Source organism: Cephus cinctus, unplaced genomic scaffold (assembly GCF_000341935.2).
Source record: "Cephus cinctus unplaced genomic scaffold, Ccin1 Ccin1_scaffold1583, whole genome shotgun sequence".
Classification (NCBI taxonomy): domain Eukaryota; kingdom Metazoa; phylum Arthropoda; class Insecta; order Hymenoptera; family Cephidae; genus Cephus; species Cephus cinctus.
Window position 1 is genome coordinate 76,928 of NW_014333889.1, and position 16,326 is coordinate 93,253.

Here is a 16,326-nt window from a genome sequence, read left to right on the forward strand (position 1 = left end):
CATACTACATATAATATAACGCTACGAACCTTTATTATTCACACTATCATGGTTATGTACAAATAAAATTGAAGTTACGATTCGCAGCATTCTAAAGCATTTTTTCTTAGTCACCTTCACGTGATACGTCGATAGGAAACTCGTCAAGTGCACTCCTGATGATTTTTACAAAATCTAAAGCGCAAGATATCGCACCGTGCAAAAATACTGCGAAGCAATATATGGCAGAAGAAAAAACGAAAACAGAACTAGTTTAAAAAAAAACAGATAAGAACAAACAAAAAAGAAAGAAGAAAATCTTCAAGAGTGCACAGGAGGACCATCAGTTAATTCACCTGATGTGGGTAAACACATTGCCCGAAACCATACTAGGTAAAACAATACCATTCCACGCCTCCACCATGGAAAAATAAACTACCGCTTTTTAAAACATATCATAACATGATAATGCTTGGTATTTCTTTATACGATAGTAAAATCCGTGCATGGCGGATGCCTGATACAACCGCAATAATTAATTCCCATTAATTAATGGCGTTCATTATTGTTCAGTGAACATACCTTGCACAATCCTCGACACTTTTCTTTTTTTCTTTCTCTTTAAATAGCCTAATTATTATGCTTTTTGAAGAACAAGCGTTACCGGTGTGTCACCATGTTTGGTTCTCCTTGCGCCTCTTTTCTCTATCCTTCTTTTAGGTCCGGATATATAATCTCAGAATAAAATTTTTTCTATGTCCGAAAGTAATGATAAAAACTGGTCGAGTCATTGGGCAATATCGACTAAGAGCTGTTTTGGTCATGACGTATATCCGGAGAACAGGTTGCGCCCTCACGAACAACTCAATAAGTCTTGGTTTATCATCCCGCGAAGCAGCGCTTCGTTATATGTTACTTCATTCTTGTTTCATCATGGAAAACTTGTAGGGTAGTCGAACGCTCTGCAAAGAGAGTCTGAACTTTGTCGATTACGAGGTAGTAAATATTTTTGTACCCTCTGGGAGTATCACTTCTTCGCCAACGTCCGTCAGGGTCACCGTGAGTGGTAAGATCAAGGGCATCAGGATCTCCTGGTGCTGCATTACCTGCTGAGCAGTTACTGTATCCCCTGGTCTAGTTATTGTTATGGTTTTAACACTTTGAGGCTTCACTATGTGTGCTTGTCCGATGGTCTGATGTATCCGGGGTTGCAGCTGCACCTGCTCCAAGTTCTCATTGCGGTTTTGATTCTGCAGGAGGTTCTGCCTACACCTTTTGCTATGAGCGTAACGGCTACCGTTGTTATTAAATCTCCTGTCGCAGGTGGGACAGGCATAAGGTCGTTGACCCGTGTGTATGAAAACGTGTTCCTTGAGAGACTTCAGGCGCCTGAAATTCTTAGGACAGTATTTGCAATGATACTTAGCCTCACCTGTATGAGAGGTTAAATGATTGGCCAGTGTGTCAGCTCTGGCAAATGCGCGAGAGCAGTACTGGCATATGTAAGGACGTTCCTGAGTATGCGTTCTCATGTGCATTTTCAGGTACGCATTGGTGGTGAAGGGCCTAGAGCAGACTTCGCAGACGTAGGGCTTTATACCGTTGTGCGCCCTTAGATGAGCTATCAACGTCGTCGACTGGGTGAAACTCTTGGAGCAGATCTCACAGAGAAACCTCTTCGAACTGTCTGTATCCTTGCTCTTCTTGAAGTTACGGTCGTGCTTCGTCAAGTGATTTGTAAGCTGCTCCTCCTTGGTGAAGCGTTTCGTGCAGCGCGTGCACTTGTATGGTTTTATCATGTTGTGTTTAGCTACGTGAATCTTAAGGTGTTCTCGTCTGTAGAATTTCTTGGGGCATATGTCACAGAGGTACTTCTTACCCTCGTGTACTTGGAGATGACGCAGAAGACCCTTACGAGATGTGTACTGTTTGTTGCACTCGGTACACTCTAAGCCTACTATGTCTGTTCTTCGTTTACGAACGATTTTCTCACCCTTTTTGCGATTCTCTGGCCTGGGTTCTATGTCCCTGAGATCCTCTTCTGTAAGGATCCCTTCAGTGACGTGCTTGGCTCTGTGTTCTCGTAGGAGTTCATTACTTTCGAAGCTATCCCCACAGATGTTGCACTTCCTGACCTGGTCAGGATTTTTCTCTGAGCACTTATCGTAGTGTGCTTTTAGTTTGTCCTTGCGGTAGAACTTTACGTTGCATATATCGCACTCAAAGTTTGGCTCCTCGTGGAGAAGCTGGTGTCGCAGGAGGGACTTCTTTGTGCTATATTTCTTTTTGCAAGTAGTGCACTCGTGATTGTCTATTGGCCACTCTAAACCGCTCTCGAAGTCTGAATTCTCATCGTCGTCTATGTCGAAGTCGCCTATTCCAAGACCAAGATTACCGCTGCAATTCTTTTGTAAGTCTTTCTTATCCTTCTTCATTTTCTCTAATTTCTCTGCTTTCTCATCCTTCACGTGTTGCTCCATGTGCTTTGTTAAGGATTGCTTAGAGCCACATTTTCTACCACAAGTGGCGCACTCGAAGTCCTTTCTGTAATTATGTTTCTTTGTTGGTCCGTAGTCATCACCATGATTGCCAAAGTCATCATTTATATCATCCTCATCCTCGTCATCCTCAAGATCGTCCTCTATTTTGATCTTGTCAATAATCTTTTGCGCAGCCTTCGCAGCAACTCTTTTGATTCTTTTATTAGGATCATATTCCTGACCATGCACAAAAGTTTTATGATTGGTAGCTATGAGATGGTTTCGAAGTGTCAATTCATTACCAAAGGTTTTGTTACACTGCGTGCACTTAAAGGACTTGACTCTACCATGCTGTTCCATATGCCTACGGAGATGGTCCTTCCTGGTGAACTGTTGACAACACATCTTGCAACCATACTTGGTACCTTCATGTGTTTGTAAGTGTCTTGATAAGGATTTTTTATGGGAATAAGTCATTGGACAGTTCGGACACTTCAAATCTTTTGTTTCATTCCATCTTCTCTTCCTATGCATCTCCTTTCCTTGGGTATCTGAAAACTGTTCTTCGTTATCTACCTCATCCTCGATATCCTCCTCAATATCATCTTCATCCTCTTCTTCAATCTCCTTTTCAACAATCTCCTGCACATCTTCCTTCAAATCTTGTTCGGACAAAACACCTTCAATCACATGCTTTGTCCTATGGTGCCTAAGCTTCTCCAGAGAGTCGTACTCCTCGTTGCATACACTGCACGTCAATGGAATATGTCTAATGTCATGTTTACGTAAACCACGTTTCGTATAAAACTTCTCAGGGCATTTATTACACAAGTAGGACTGTATGTGTTTCTTCCTCTTTCTCTTTCTTCTGTCTTCTTGATCCTCATTCTCGTTCTGATTATCATCCTCGAGATATTCCTCGTCCTCCCTCATGCTTCTATCGTCACCTGAAATAGAACTGGGTGCACGATTGCAATTAGAAAAGCTTAGACTATTCTCATCCTCTTCGAAAGAAACTTCCAGCGGCATGTGTTCCTTCTTATCCTGCACCGTATCTTTTTCATGTTGCTTCAGGTGCTTATTGAAAGAAATCACATAAAGATATTCTTTACCACAATGAGGACACTTGTTGGCGCGTTTACCTGACGGCGGTATCTTCGCTGTACCTGTGTTACTCCTCTGTGGCTTCTCAGGTGTCTTTTTCATGGATAAAGCTCGTCTAACTTCTTCATGAGAATGCATGTGTTCTTTGAGAACGCCTTTTGATAAGAACTGCTTGTCGCACAAGTAACACACGAAGAATACTTTCTCACTTTTGTCAGCCTGAGCACGTTTCAACCTGGAGCTGAGGTTGAGATTCTCGAAATAGTTTTCCTCGTCGGAGACCCGATCAGCCATGGCTGCTCTTCGTAAGGACCTGCGTTTACTCCTTCGTGTTTCTGTTTGGGATAAACTACGATCAGACGGACACTCTGCTTTCGTTGCATCACATTGCTCTTCTTGGTTGATATCATCATTGGGAATGTCTTCTTCATTCAGGAGTTCCATGAACTGTTCAGAGTCCTGATTTTGAGATGGAGCCTCTTGCGCAGTATATTCTCGATCAGATTGTAAAGTGTAATCATGTTGCACAATGTAATCGTGTTCCTCCACTGCCATAGTATCCACTACAACCGTACCCTCGTCTTTGATTTGTTCGTGAGCTTCCAATGTGTTTGTTATTTCGTGTGTCTGATCTTCATCTTGCTGAATTATTTCTTCATCAATGACCTGCTGGTCTTCTTGAATGGTCTCCTGGTCAACCTCCTCTTGAAGTTCTTGCACGTCTCCCTGTTCTGGACACAACAAGACGAACTTTGAAAATGGCTTAGATACAAGTTATTATCGACATATTAAACTTACAATTGACATGTTCAAATACTCAATAATCAAAGAATTAATCACTGTCAATAATTAAACGTGTAATTATGAATAAAGATAATAATTTTATTTATTACTTTTGAATATAGACAATCCCCACCTTCCTCCAATGCTGTTTCTTCCTCTGCAAGCTTCTCCACTTGAAGAAGAGCCATATGATCCTTTAATAAAGTCCTTTTTTCATCATCAATTTCCTCATCTAAAGATTCACTAGAAGTTTGAAAGTGAGCATCAACTTGAACTTCTACTTCATTAAAGAAAAGCTCCTCCTTGATGTTAAGCGAGTCATATCTCTCCCGCAAGACTCCATCAGCTTGTTCAACTTGTAATTTGAATTCATATGCAGACTCCAACTTTTGTGCACAGACACAGCATACTTGTGAGGGTAGACCATCCTCTGGTAACATCTGAACAAGAAATACATCTAACTGTAATATGAAATTCTACAGTGTTAATTTGACGAGAAATTATGAAAAGTAATAGTCAACGTTAACTATCACACAATCGTGAAGATACTATATTGTTCAACAAAAGGCTTGTACGTGTAACGACATAAACTCTAGATTCCAGCGTCATTTAGTATTTTACAAGACAAAAAGTAACCTCGAAATTACGTGTCTAACCTTAACGCTGGCGAAGCTCATGGCCTTGGCGGATAAGGAGGCGACATCATTCTCCTGGAAGAGGTCCCGCATAACCAAATTTCCAAGGAGACACACGCGACATATTTCCACGTCGGAGACCATACCTTCCTCATTTTCAGGTGGCTCCGACGTATTTACCTCAACGGCGTCCATGTTTTGTTTTGTGGCCGCGGATCTCGTACTTACTCCCACACCGACTCCCGATTCCGACCCTTCAAAACCTTCGCGGCCGCAACGTCATTATCGTTCGTGACAACATTGCCGCGAGTTAGAACCGCCATCTGTTGACATACAACAAAATTTTTGTAAATGTATAACAGCGCCACCTAGCGGAATTCCCGTAAACCGTTCAATGTTATTTAGGACCGGTTTCGCCAAAGTTAATTGAAGTTAAATTGCCACGATTAGGCAATCAGATAGTTGTATTTCCGAAAGTTTCTGATCCAATTGGCTAATCTTGACAGTGTAACCACAGTTACCTTTCATGAAACTTTAGATGCATTCAGTTAAATTTCGACAAAGAGAACAAAATAATTTTCTCTACATTCCTCTGTACAATTCGACAATGTATGAAGTAACTTGATAAAGAAACTTTTAATTAACTTAAGCCCAAAAAACCTTATTATGCCTTGCGCTCTTGAAAGAATCTTACAAACTCTCCTAATACACGAAAAATCTTTTTCCAGTAGACAATGACTACGTTTACACGTCTTAAATCGGTTTAATTAATACTGATCTAAAGGAATTGACCAAACCCAAATATTCCTTACAAGTAGAAATGTCTATGATTTGTCTATTCCTTTAAATCGGTATTGGTAAACGTAGTTAACGTTCTTGAAAACCTTGTTTTAAAGATACAAACTCTAATAAGAGTATTTCAAAATAAATAAAAGATAACTAAAATATGTCCAAATAGTTCTAGCAAGCTCCATGAGGCGATAGATACTGGATGATTGTTAAAAATTGCAACAAGAAATACTGTCTGCGCCTGTAACTATGCAACCTCACATACTACTCCCACTACTCTTATTCAAGAAACTGAAATGGGCGCGTAAATGCGTAAATCACAATACTACACGCAATAGAACTGGTTGCTTTTGCGTAGTAAATACAAAATACACGGCATAAAATGAATGGTAACCTGAACTTACAGTGGTTAGATTTTGTTCGAGTTGAAGAAGAAATCTGTTGGTAGGGAAGAGGCGTCATTTGTGAATCATCATTTACGGTATCAGTGAAAAAAATGAGTGAAAACGTGTATCTATACATATGAATAAAAGACAGGTATGTAGTGTGATGATAGAAAAAAGAGAAAGATAGCAATAAGGGAGATAGCAAATGACGGAAACGAACGTGCGTTATGATAGAGAAAAAAGAGAGAGTGTGTGGGGCGTCGCGCGTCGATGTTGACAAAATACATATATAACCGGATGCATGGCATTCGTGTTGAGTAACGTAAACGCAACCCGCACGTAATTCTGTAAAAACGACGCCGCCGTCGCCGTGGTAGCCGTCGCCGCCGCCGCCGCTCGTCAAGACTTACGGAACTTGCGCTTTACTTTGACAGAGTTTTGGTGAGTTCGATTTCTAAATATAGAAAGACATAAAGATAGACATAGCTGGTGAATTATCAAATGCAGATAATTGTGTATGTAAAACTATGTTTTTCTTATAAATGTAAAGCAATATGGAATGCGTAATACATGGTGGATTTTTCCTCGGGGCGTTATGTTGTGGCCTTAGTCACGCCTAGTGTTTTAGTTATGTCGTAAACATCGTAAAGGTAATTTGCAAGCAAGTGATATTTTATATGGGAGGTTAACGTGAATATTATTGCGTAAAGTATGTTGGTGGAAAGGCCGTGAAGTGGAGGACATTCTCTCTCTTTTCTATGAAGCGTAACAGTGGGAGGTGTTCCTCGTGGAGGTCTTGAAAAAATGTGATGGCTAAATCGGAGCGTTTGTTGAAGGGGGGGATTGGTGAGAGGAGGACACGACTCTTGTGCGCGCCCTTTGAGAAGGCTTCTATTTTTAGAGATTCAACGCTATGTCCCACTCTTACCTAAAATTCAAGTTTCCCTTTTGGATCAGTTCCCTTTCTACTTCCTGCCGGGAAACGTTATTTCTTTAGTGTCGGTTTGCAAAGATCCTTCCCTTAATTGAGTACAGTCTTTTAAATCTCACTGCGACCTGCCCTTCGAGGAGGCATGTATTTTTAGATACTCCAAAAGGAAAAAATGGTACCAACCCTTCGTTTGCTCTTCTTCTTTCTTTGGCTGGTTTATTCTTGGAATATCTGAAAGTCGTGCAGTTCCTCTCAGTTCTCTTTAGTTTGTGCAAACCCATTTTAAGAAGGAAAGACACGTTTCAATGGTTAATACTAGATTATCATTGCTTCGTAGGAAAATGGATAGCGAACAACATCATTATGAGCTGCGCAGTAGAAGCAGGTCGCGTTCGCAGACTCCTAGAATGCTGAATAGAAGTGTTACTGAGACTGAATCCTCAGAACATCATTATGATTTGAGGAGTAGAAGTCGCGAACGATCACATACACCTGGTGAGGTGACCAGCACTAGAAGATCTGGCTCTAGATCACTGTGAGTGTTTACAATTTGTACTATAAGAATTGGATTACTATGTATTTTTTGAGGAAATTATAATTGTACGATTCTTGCAGACCCAGCAGTGCAGGTAAGTCACGTGACAAAAGCATGGAAACTATCTCAGAAAAGAAGGAGGAAGTTCATGTTGAAGACACAACCGATACTCAGAGTAGGAAGAGTGAAGGCTCAACCTCCAGTGTTACGAAGAAAGCAGAACGACGTTCAGAAAGACAGCGGGCAAAGAAACAAATCTTTGTCAATGGGCAAGGTGATTCCAAGAACGACTCCTTGGATGATAAGGTTGAACGGAAGAGAAAGAGTATAACACCAAGGAGGATACTCACTAGTGACTACTCTTCAGAAGAAGGAGAACGCGAGGATCCTCCAAGTAGACCAGGATCAGCTTATGAAATTTATAAACAAGCTGGGGAATGGTGGAAGTGAGTATCTATTTTGCAATTTAAGAAAAAATCAATCAAATTTGAATTGTACTGTAACCAATTAATTCTTGGAGAATTAATGTTTCTCATTGTGTAAATCTCTATTCTCATTAATTTCTGTTAATCGGTACAGGATAATCCAAATCACGTACACACGTTCTCATTATCAAATAATTTACCGAACTTATCTATCTTCATGTAATCTAAAGTGTCTTTGAAAAAACGGTCACATGTTTGTTTCAAAAACGTAATGTTCTCATATCTATATATTGCTCTTACTCTATGTGATGTAAACCCCTTCACTCTTGTGAAGTATTTTCAGAATTCAACAAGTCTTATAAATTTCTATAGTATTTGCATTTAATTTATCATCTACGAGATAAACAATTGTTCGAATATTATATTCTTTAAATATGAGGAGACAGCAATTTCACTCTTACCCAACATCTACTAAAATAGATAGTAGGAATTAAAAGTATAAATCTAAATACAATTCCTTAATTACAAGGCAGCATTAATTTACCTCTCAGATAAGCCCAAAGAATCATCCTGTATCAATCAGTAACATTTCGCATATCCACCAACAAGAATTCTCAATTATTAGAAATATCATCCACGTAATCACACACAGCACATGATATTCACAGAAGCGACGATGAGGAAACTCCTCCAATTCTTAACGCGTAAACAGTCTGTGCTTCAATATTATCAAACAAAAGTACCCTTGAAAACTTCTTGTTGACGTATTTCATATTCGTTATTTAAATATACAGAAAATCGTTATAAGTTTAAAAGATGCAAGCAATCTCGTGAAATTAGTACAATTATTCGAAGAATCCATATCTTAAAGTTTCTACAGTTGTATATTCCATATTTCAGTGTCTTCCCAAAAACAGACTATACCTACTCGCAGAAATCAACTTGCCGGTATGAAATAGCACCAGGCGTCCTGGCGATGCCGAATATGTCACGGCGTTCCATCCACTCAGATAGCAACAGTACAACAGGTAGTATACCTTCAGTCAGCCAGCAAAACATAAGTCAGACATCACATGGGACATCAGAAAATTATATGGGAGATACAGTGGATACTATGGATAGTATGGAGTCAGCGGAGGCACGTGAGCAGCATAATCTTATGGTAAAGAATTTTGATATGAGTTTCATTATTCATATATGCTAAACAATATTTGAATATACCATTGTATATGATATTGCATTGGGAGACTTTCTCTCATAATTAGTAACTAGAAATTTTGTGTGATATCATACTATGATGGTGGTTAAATTGATGTAGAAAATGAGTGTTAAAGTGTTTTATAGTAATAAGGTTTGCCAGAAATTGTGTGTTCAAAAGAAGTTTTATTATTGTATTGTTAACAGTCGGGTGACAGTGATTTACTACGCTTTCCACGTAGTCGACATCCAGACTCTGTTGCACGTGGAATGATCTACAAGACTATGCACGTGGAACACTACAAGAGTCATCGTGAAATTCTTTATTCAGATTCTGGTAATTTGCCAGAACTTGAACCTGAGAGTAAAAGGTAATTAAGATTGATTTGTTTATTCAGTTTATTAGTAAATTTATTTTTTAATTTTTTTTTGGCCATTTCTTTTACGTTTATTATTTGTTTTCTAGGTACAGCAGCACTACAGATGGACCATCCAGGTCGTTCGCCACACGCAGATATGGCAGATTCACTCAATTGGATTCTGACACAGAACTTGATGATGCTGTGACAGTTTCATCTTATGGACGTAGAGAGAAATGGAGAAGATGGTATGAGAGCGTTACTACCGTTGTGATTACCTGGTGGACCAGGTTGATGGAGACTATTGGAATCCGACAAGGAAGAGGAAGATACTATCCTAGTTATGACTATCGACGGCATCAAGGTAGGAAAAACATAGATAATAATACTAGGTTAAACAATATTCAATGTTATATATAGTAAATCTTAAATTCGCTATAAATTTATGTGTAGAATCAAAATGGAGCAAAGCGTGGAGGATGGTTGACAGAGTCCTACAATCCCTGTATCTGTTGCTCGTGAGGGTCCTGTTCCTGGATTCCTGGCTACTAAGCAGAGCATCCAATACAAGAGAACGGCTAGGTGATCAGCGTCGCAAAATCCTCTGGTTAATTCTGTTGCCGCCACTTCTATTAGCTGGTGAGTGATTTCGAAGAACTTATCGAGTAGGAAGTAATTCCTTGGATGAAAACAAGTTACCTCCAAACGGCTTACAAAACTGTCATTGGAATGTGTTGAGCATTGAAAAAAGAGAGAATGAAACGACAGGACGCGACACCAAGAAGTTCTATAGCTGAGTTCCATTGTGCAAAGACATTTAAGTCTAGTCTGGCCGTCCTGGTCTTCTTTTTGTTTCAGGAGCTTACGTTGCGCAAAAGCATACCCTAACCTATCTGGACTCTCTGAAAAATGTTCCCTCCGACGTCGCTGAGACAAGCTCTCGCATCCTTAACGATATTTACAGTTATACATACCTCGAATACGATCTTCTCGCTAAATACCTATCAAGCATCAGGAATAACATAACCTTACCAAGCATAACAGCTCCAAACATTTCATGGCCAATACTACCCTCTTTACCGTCGCTCCCCAATATAGGGTGGAATATTACCTGGCGATAGCATAATCATTTTCGCGGTTAACTTAATACTGTAACCGTTGAAAGACAAGTTTTATTTTATTTCGTGGCTTTGAACTAACCCTTCGCGTGTTTAATGAAAAATATTTGACCTTTCTTTTTTTTACGTGCTTTCTTCTTCTATTTATTCGAGGACGAGAGCGAAGGATGCTTTTTATATTTTTAGAACAATTATATTATTAGTTCACGAAGTGTCATAAATAATAGTGGCACAGCGTCAGTATAAAAACTACAACAGAGGAGGAAATGAACACTGCATGAATTTTTACTTGAATTATTGATTAAAAAAAAAAAAGAAACAAAGTCATATGATGCCTTGTCAGACACTACACTGTAATAATCATTAGTCTATCATTATACAGGAGAAGGCCTGCATATTCTTGTATGCATGATGCACTCGTTCCTTGATTCTAACTTGATTTTTTTTTACTAACAAAACTAACGTTAGACTACATATTTACATTAGAGAACGTTGTCCCTTGATCTCCCATTTCATGAAAAATAATTATTTGCATACAGAATGACGATGACAATGAGAATTGTGAATCATCAATCCTCACGAATATCATTCAAACGTATCTATAGTGTCGTACTTACGTTTGTCCCCTTCGATATAATCGAAATATTAAAGTTGATAATGGACGATTGAATTTTTAAAACTTTCGATTGCTCCGAATCTCAAAGATCCACGAGAATCGACTTTAAGTGGAAAATGCATAATTTTACTAAATCATGAATTAGTAACTTAATACGTTTCCGAGCGTACTATGATTGTTACAACAAGTAGTAGCATCAAACACCCCCAAGTTATTTCATGTGAAATATGGTACAAATCTTGATTAGAACAAAAACGAGCCCACCGGTAGTGACGTTTCCAAAAATTTAATATAATAAATATGTAAACGGATAACAATAATATCTCCATTATTTTTAACGTTCGTGTATGATATATTGATTATGTAAAACGAAGCTCGTGAACGAATAAAACGTTTTTCAATTTGAACTTAATGATAATAATATGGGAAAGGTCGTAAAGGCACATCTAGTAGACATATTTCCCTTTCTTCGATATTGCGAGCCTTTCAGCTTTCCATAATTCAAAAACGACTTTTGAAATGGGAGAAGGATAGAAGGAGGTAACTTCACTGGAGACCAGATTATCCTGGGATTCGATCTTCCTTGAGGGACTCTGGGGATGATGATTCTAATGATCGAAGCCATCCGAATGGTGAGTTCCTTCGTCTACCCTTCTCTCACTTACCCAACTGGTTACCATATTAGAACCATTAGATAGTATGTATAAGAAAATGGACGTAAATCGTTGTAAGATTTTTCTAAGTTCTGATTGGTACGTAACTAATATGGTAACCTAGATGTGTGTCGATAAGTGACTAATAATTAATGTACTGCCTAATGGTTCATACTAAGATATGAGTAATATTATTTTTCAGCATGGTGGTTCTTGCCTTTTATCATTACAATACCCTTACAATTTATTGCTGGACTGGTGCAACAAATAACAGAGTCATCGGTGGCAACATTTAAGGAGACAAAAAAGACTCTCACAGCTACTGATCCTACAACTGTAATTCCTGAGGTTATCGCACAAGTCAATCAAACTTCCGAAGTTTATTCAACCAAGGAAATTGACGAACTCAAACTGCGAATTGAACGATTGGAAAATGATGATCCCAAGTGGATGGTAAGACAAGCCTAATAAGGATATTCTTTTGTTCACTGATCTTCTCTACCTTATTTCAATTATAAGTACTGAACTATGTACTTGATGTTTCAGAATAAGTGGACAATATTGGAAAGAAATATTGGCGAGAGAGATGACGCCGTACAGAATCAAATTAAAGCACTCAGGCTTGAATTGCAAACATTGAAAGAGCTCCAGTCGACATTTTTGAATGATGAAAAGATGGAAAAGCATATCACGCGAATTATCAATGAACACTTTAATGCAGAAACATTTAAACAGAATATAACAGCAATATTTGAGACGCTTATTATAGCCAATCAAATTGTCAAAGGCGACAAGAAGAGAGAAGGTACGACAGAAACTAATTTCATTACGTATAAAGTACAGTGCATTATATGCATATCCTTCTTTCACCTAATATATATTTTTGCCTATGTAGCAGAAACCAAAATACAGTCATTGACTACAGACCCTGACAGTCACTATTCTAATTACGAAAATTCAAAGCGTTCAGGTTTATGGACGGAGGAGGACATAAAAAAGATAATGAAAGAAATGATAAAAATATATGATGCTGATAAAACTGGCAAGATCGATCACGCACTAGAGTCCGCAGGTATATTATTGGAATATTAACGAGATGAAAATTTTGTACAATTTCATTAAATTGTTAATTCCGAATTATAGGCGGACAAATAATTAGTACGCGGTGCACTCAACCATACAAGGTGCAGGTTGCTTTTAAATTCCTTGGATTCACATGGCATTCAGTGCATAACGATCCACGCACAGTAATACAGAGAAACCCTGTGCAACCTGGTGCATGTTGGGCCTTCCAGGATTTCCCAGGATACTTGCTGATAAAACTACGCGGATCAATTTTCATTACCGGTTTCACTATGGAGCACGCGTCTAGGTGGATCTTGCCAAACGGAGAGATGAGAAGTGCACCACGTAAATTCGACGTTTGGGTAAATTCATATATATTTAAAATTGAATAAAACACTTTTTATTCAATTCTCATATTTATTATTATATCCAGGGACTTGAAAATGAGAACGACGCAGAGCCTGTTCGCTTTGGGGATTATGAATTCCTTGATTCGGACGACAATCTACAGTACTTCCCAGTACAGGTAAGTGACATGTTTCACATGTAACAGCAAGATATTTTAAGGAAATTATTTGTTTTATTTACTGATTGTCTTAATTGAACAGAACACGAGCATCGTTAAACCGTACGAGTATGTGGAGCTAAAAATCCATAGCAATCACGGGCAACTAGAGTACACGTGTTTGTACAGGTTTCGAGTACACGGCGTGTCAGTTTGAACCACTTTTAACAAGATTATAAAATGCTCCAATCGGATTGTCACTCTCGATCGGCGGATCGTCGTTTAAAAGGGAAAAGTTATTTTCAGTCATGCAGCAGGACATTACCTAGTCTTAAGTAACGTTCGTTAGAATCGAGCCATTACTGTGTCATAGAGTGTTAACTGCATTTGAGGAGTGAGTACCGAGCAACTTCTGTTACACAGTGCACTTTAAAGACATAATTTGATTTATCTGGATTGGATCAGATGATTTGTCCTTAACTGGCAAGATTATTTGCATTCAAATGTGCCGCCATTGCGAACGTTACCATAGCGCATGTCAGTTCATGCACCTATACTCTGTGTGTCTTTTTTTCTTTATTCTATTATTTGCTTTATTCTCCTTCTATTTTCTTGTTCACTTTTGTTCGTAAAACTATGTTTAAACTGTATTGACACTTTATATGTGAGCCTGATTAATAATGTAGGGTTCGATAAGGGCCAAAAATTAGGACTAGGATCATCCTCAACGAGATGAATAATATATAAAATAGGTTTCACTTGTGGTAGAGAGAGTTAAGTTTCTGTTGATCGAGTTTTTCTTTTTCTTTGTTCTTGAAGTTTATATTTCTCGTTTACCTCTCTTTTTTCTCTGTGTTCCTGTTACACGTGAAACTAAGGTAGCATTCGAAACTGAGAAGTCGTATTTCGAAAGCCTTCTGAGGAACCCTTACAAAGGCTAAATTTTTAAATCCCTTCAATTAGATTAAGGATACTTATGAGAAAGGATGCCTATGGGCGTATATATTTATTTTATGCAAACGCAACACACTTTTTATACGGTTATAAATACGAATTGTAATTTCTAATTGTTTCTCCTCATCGTCAGTGTCTTGTTCATTAATTATTAATTCTTGCTCATTGATTCATTCACACATCTTTTTGTCAATGAAAATGTACAAATAACAATGTGTCACAATAAGTGTGTGAGTGATGAGGGGGGAAATAAGTAAAAATGGAAAAGTATTTTTTTACATAAATATTACTGACAATGTCAATGAATGTAACGGAAGCTTTTAGATGTTGGGACTGTGTAAAGTTATCCCCTCAAGCAAAATTTTGGAGCAATTAAATCAGTAACAATCTATGCATAATAATAGTAATGACACACGGCACAGCAACAATAATGATTTAATGATACCAACACGACAGTACAAATTGTAAAGAACCTTTACTACACCCTAGAATAAGTATATAATCGTGGTGGTACCACTACCATGTGATTGGCTAAGAGAAACAATGCACGCTTTTGTAAAGGCTCGAAAGAACTTATAATAATACATGTAACTAATGTATATCATATGTAAGAATACTTGAACAGCATATTCAACACTTAATTCTTATGCGATAACTACTTCTGTGACCATACTGGGACTCCGATATATTCTCTGTGAGAAATGCCTAGTCCCTGTTCGCATTGAAAAAATGAAAATAGGAAAGACCTAATATCATAAGCGGTCCTAATGTGTTTCTATAATATTTTTCATATAGCTGTTGGTTTTGTAAACATAAAAAATTCTTCGATAATTACATACACATGATAATGACCATCCTCTTCAGTAATGATTGTTCCAGCATATTACAATTAATATTAACTATTCTTTTCTTTCTAGATACCTTCCTATATTAGTAAAAATGAACAAAAATTGTACCTTTGGTAGAGGCTAAAATTGTATCAATCATATACAAACTGAGGCTCAATTTTTTTTTCTAACATAGTCGTTAATTTGAGTAACAAAGAAGTCGTTTCTTAATACAATGTTTTTCCACTGGTTTAAATTTTATAAGTTCGTAAGATTATTTAACATTTCATTAACTTACCACTGATCATTTTGTTTTTTGTAAAATATGACCGGCACTCCGCATCCATGCCTACGTACACGATTGGGAGACTAAAGGTTTCTTTTTCATATTGTATTTACTTATGGATATCTATTTCAAATAACGCCCTATAAGTTTGTGAATAAAAAGAAGTTACAAATTCCAAAGCAACTCTTTCTGAAGCCACACAAGCAAAGGAGCCCAAACATTTATTAAAAACTATCCAATCGACACTCGTAATAACTCACAGTCAATATTCAAAACCAACGAACAAGAAGAAATACCTGCGCGCGCATCTCGTAACACGGGTTGCCATTATTAATTATTGCGATAGTTGCTACGTACGATAACCTAACAAAACACGATTGCCAATGCAAAAGCCATTACTTTATCTCAGTGACTGCTAAGTGAATCGTTCAGAAGTTCCAATTTTCTTGAATCTAAAAATAAAGTAAGTCCCCGTTAATAAATTATATTACAAATTCAAACGACCCAGAGCGCCACAATGGCGGGAAGTAAGAACGTAAGACAAAAATAACTGTGCAGCAACAAGTGTCGATGTTTTGAAATCATTCGTTCTACAAATACCTGTAAAAAGAAATATTTGGGTCATCCGGTGACAAGTAAGTTTTCATGACAATTTCATTATGTACTCATAAGAATGCACGATGCAGCGAGAAAACGATT

At 37.9% G+C, this 16,326-nt stretch overlaps 3 protein-coding genes across 11 annotated transcripts in view; 2 read left to right on the forward strand and 1 right to left on the reverse strand.

The window, feature by feature from the left end:
- Window positions 1-9: 9 nt before the first annotated feature.
- Window positions 10-8,747, reverse strand: LOC107273371 (zinc finger protein 845). The gene is made up of 4 exons (XM_015751493.2): window positions 8,592-8,747; window positions 5,003-5,304; window positions 4,480-4,786; window positions 10-4,294 (listed from the first exon to the last, which is right to left on the reverse strand). Exons 2-4 carry the CDS (start codon window positions 5,174-5,176, stop codon window positions 969-971), a joined length of 3,807 nt encoding a protein of 1,268 aa, XP_015606979.1. The 5' UTR covers window positions 5,177-5,304; window positions 8,592-8,747; the 3' UTR covers window positions 10-968.
- Window positions 6,084-15,368, forward strand: LOC107273372. 8 transcript variants are annotated; one of them, XM_015751501.2, is made up of 13 exons: window positions 6,084-6,307; window positions 7,425-7,622; window positions 7,703-8,068; window positions 8,948-9,209; window positions 9,452-9,615; window positions 9,711-9,967; window positions 10,057-10,242; window positions 12,193-12,443; window positions 12,537-12,795; window positions 12,886-13,062; window positions 13,134-13,417; window positions 13,489-13,581; window positions 13,664-15,368. In XM_015751501.2, the coding sequence occupies exons 2-13, from the start codon at window positions 7,429-7,431 to the stop codon at window positions 13,775-13,777; spliced, it is 2,607 nt and encodes an 868-aa protein (XP_015606987.1). In that variant the 5' UTR covers window positions 6,084-6,307; window positions 7,425-7,428; the 3' UTR covers window positions 13,778-15,368. The 8 variants fall into 8 exon arrangements, with proteins under 8 accessions (XP_015606987.1, XP_015606985.1, XP_015606981.1 ...); XM_015751499.2 differs by lacking the exon at window positions 6,084-6,307 and adding an exon at window positions 6,369-6,597; XM_015751495.2 differs by lacking the exon at window positions 6,084-6,307 and adding an exon at window positions 6,643-6,671.
- Window positions 15,369-15,983: 615 nt separating this feature from the next.
- The window catches only part of LOC107273374 (peroxisomal leader peptide-processing protease), a 34,317-nt gene continuing 33,974 nt past the window's right edge, over window positions 15,984-16,326 (forward strand). Inside the window, exon 1 of one of the 2 annotated variants that reach the window (XM_015751514.2) lies at window positions 15,984-16,090. The gene's annotated coding sequence lies outside the window, so the exon portion shown is untranslated. Of the gene's footprint in view, window positions 16,263-16,326 lie in introns of both variants that reach the window. The other variant, XM_015751511.2, reaches the window with a different exon arrangement.

What these genes read in the sequence shown, in the direction of transcription:
- LOC107273371 (XM_015751493.2), bottom strand. Translation starts at nt 5,176, where the DNA reads ATGGACGCCGTTGAGGTAAATACGTCGGAGCCACCTGAAAATGAGGAA. An exon ending in TGAGCTTCGCCAGCGTTAAG is followed by an intron (nt 4,787 to 5,002) that starts GTTAGACACGTA and finishes TTTCTTGTTCAG; the next exon opens with ATGTTACCAGAGGATGGTCT. An exon ending in AGAAACAGCATTGGAGGAAG is followed by an intron (nt 4,295 to 4,479) that starts GTGGGGATTGTC and finishes TGTTGTGTCCAG; the next exon opens with AACAGGGAGACGTGCAAGAA.
- LOC107273372 (XM_015751495.2), top strand. An exon ending in AGGCGACAAGAAGAGAGAAG is followed by an intron (nt 12,796 to 12,885) that starts GTACGACAGAAA and finishes TTGCCTATGTAG; the next exon opens with CAGAAACCAAAATACAGTCA. An exon ending in TCACGCACTAGAGTCCGCAG is followed by an intron (nt 13,063 to 13,133) that starts GTATATTATTGG and finishes TCCGAATTATAG; the next exon opens with GCGGACAAATAATTAGTACG.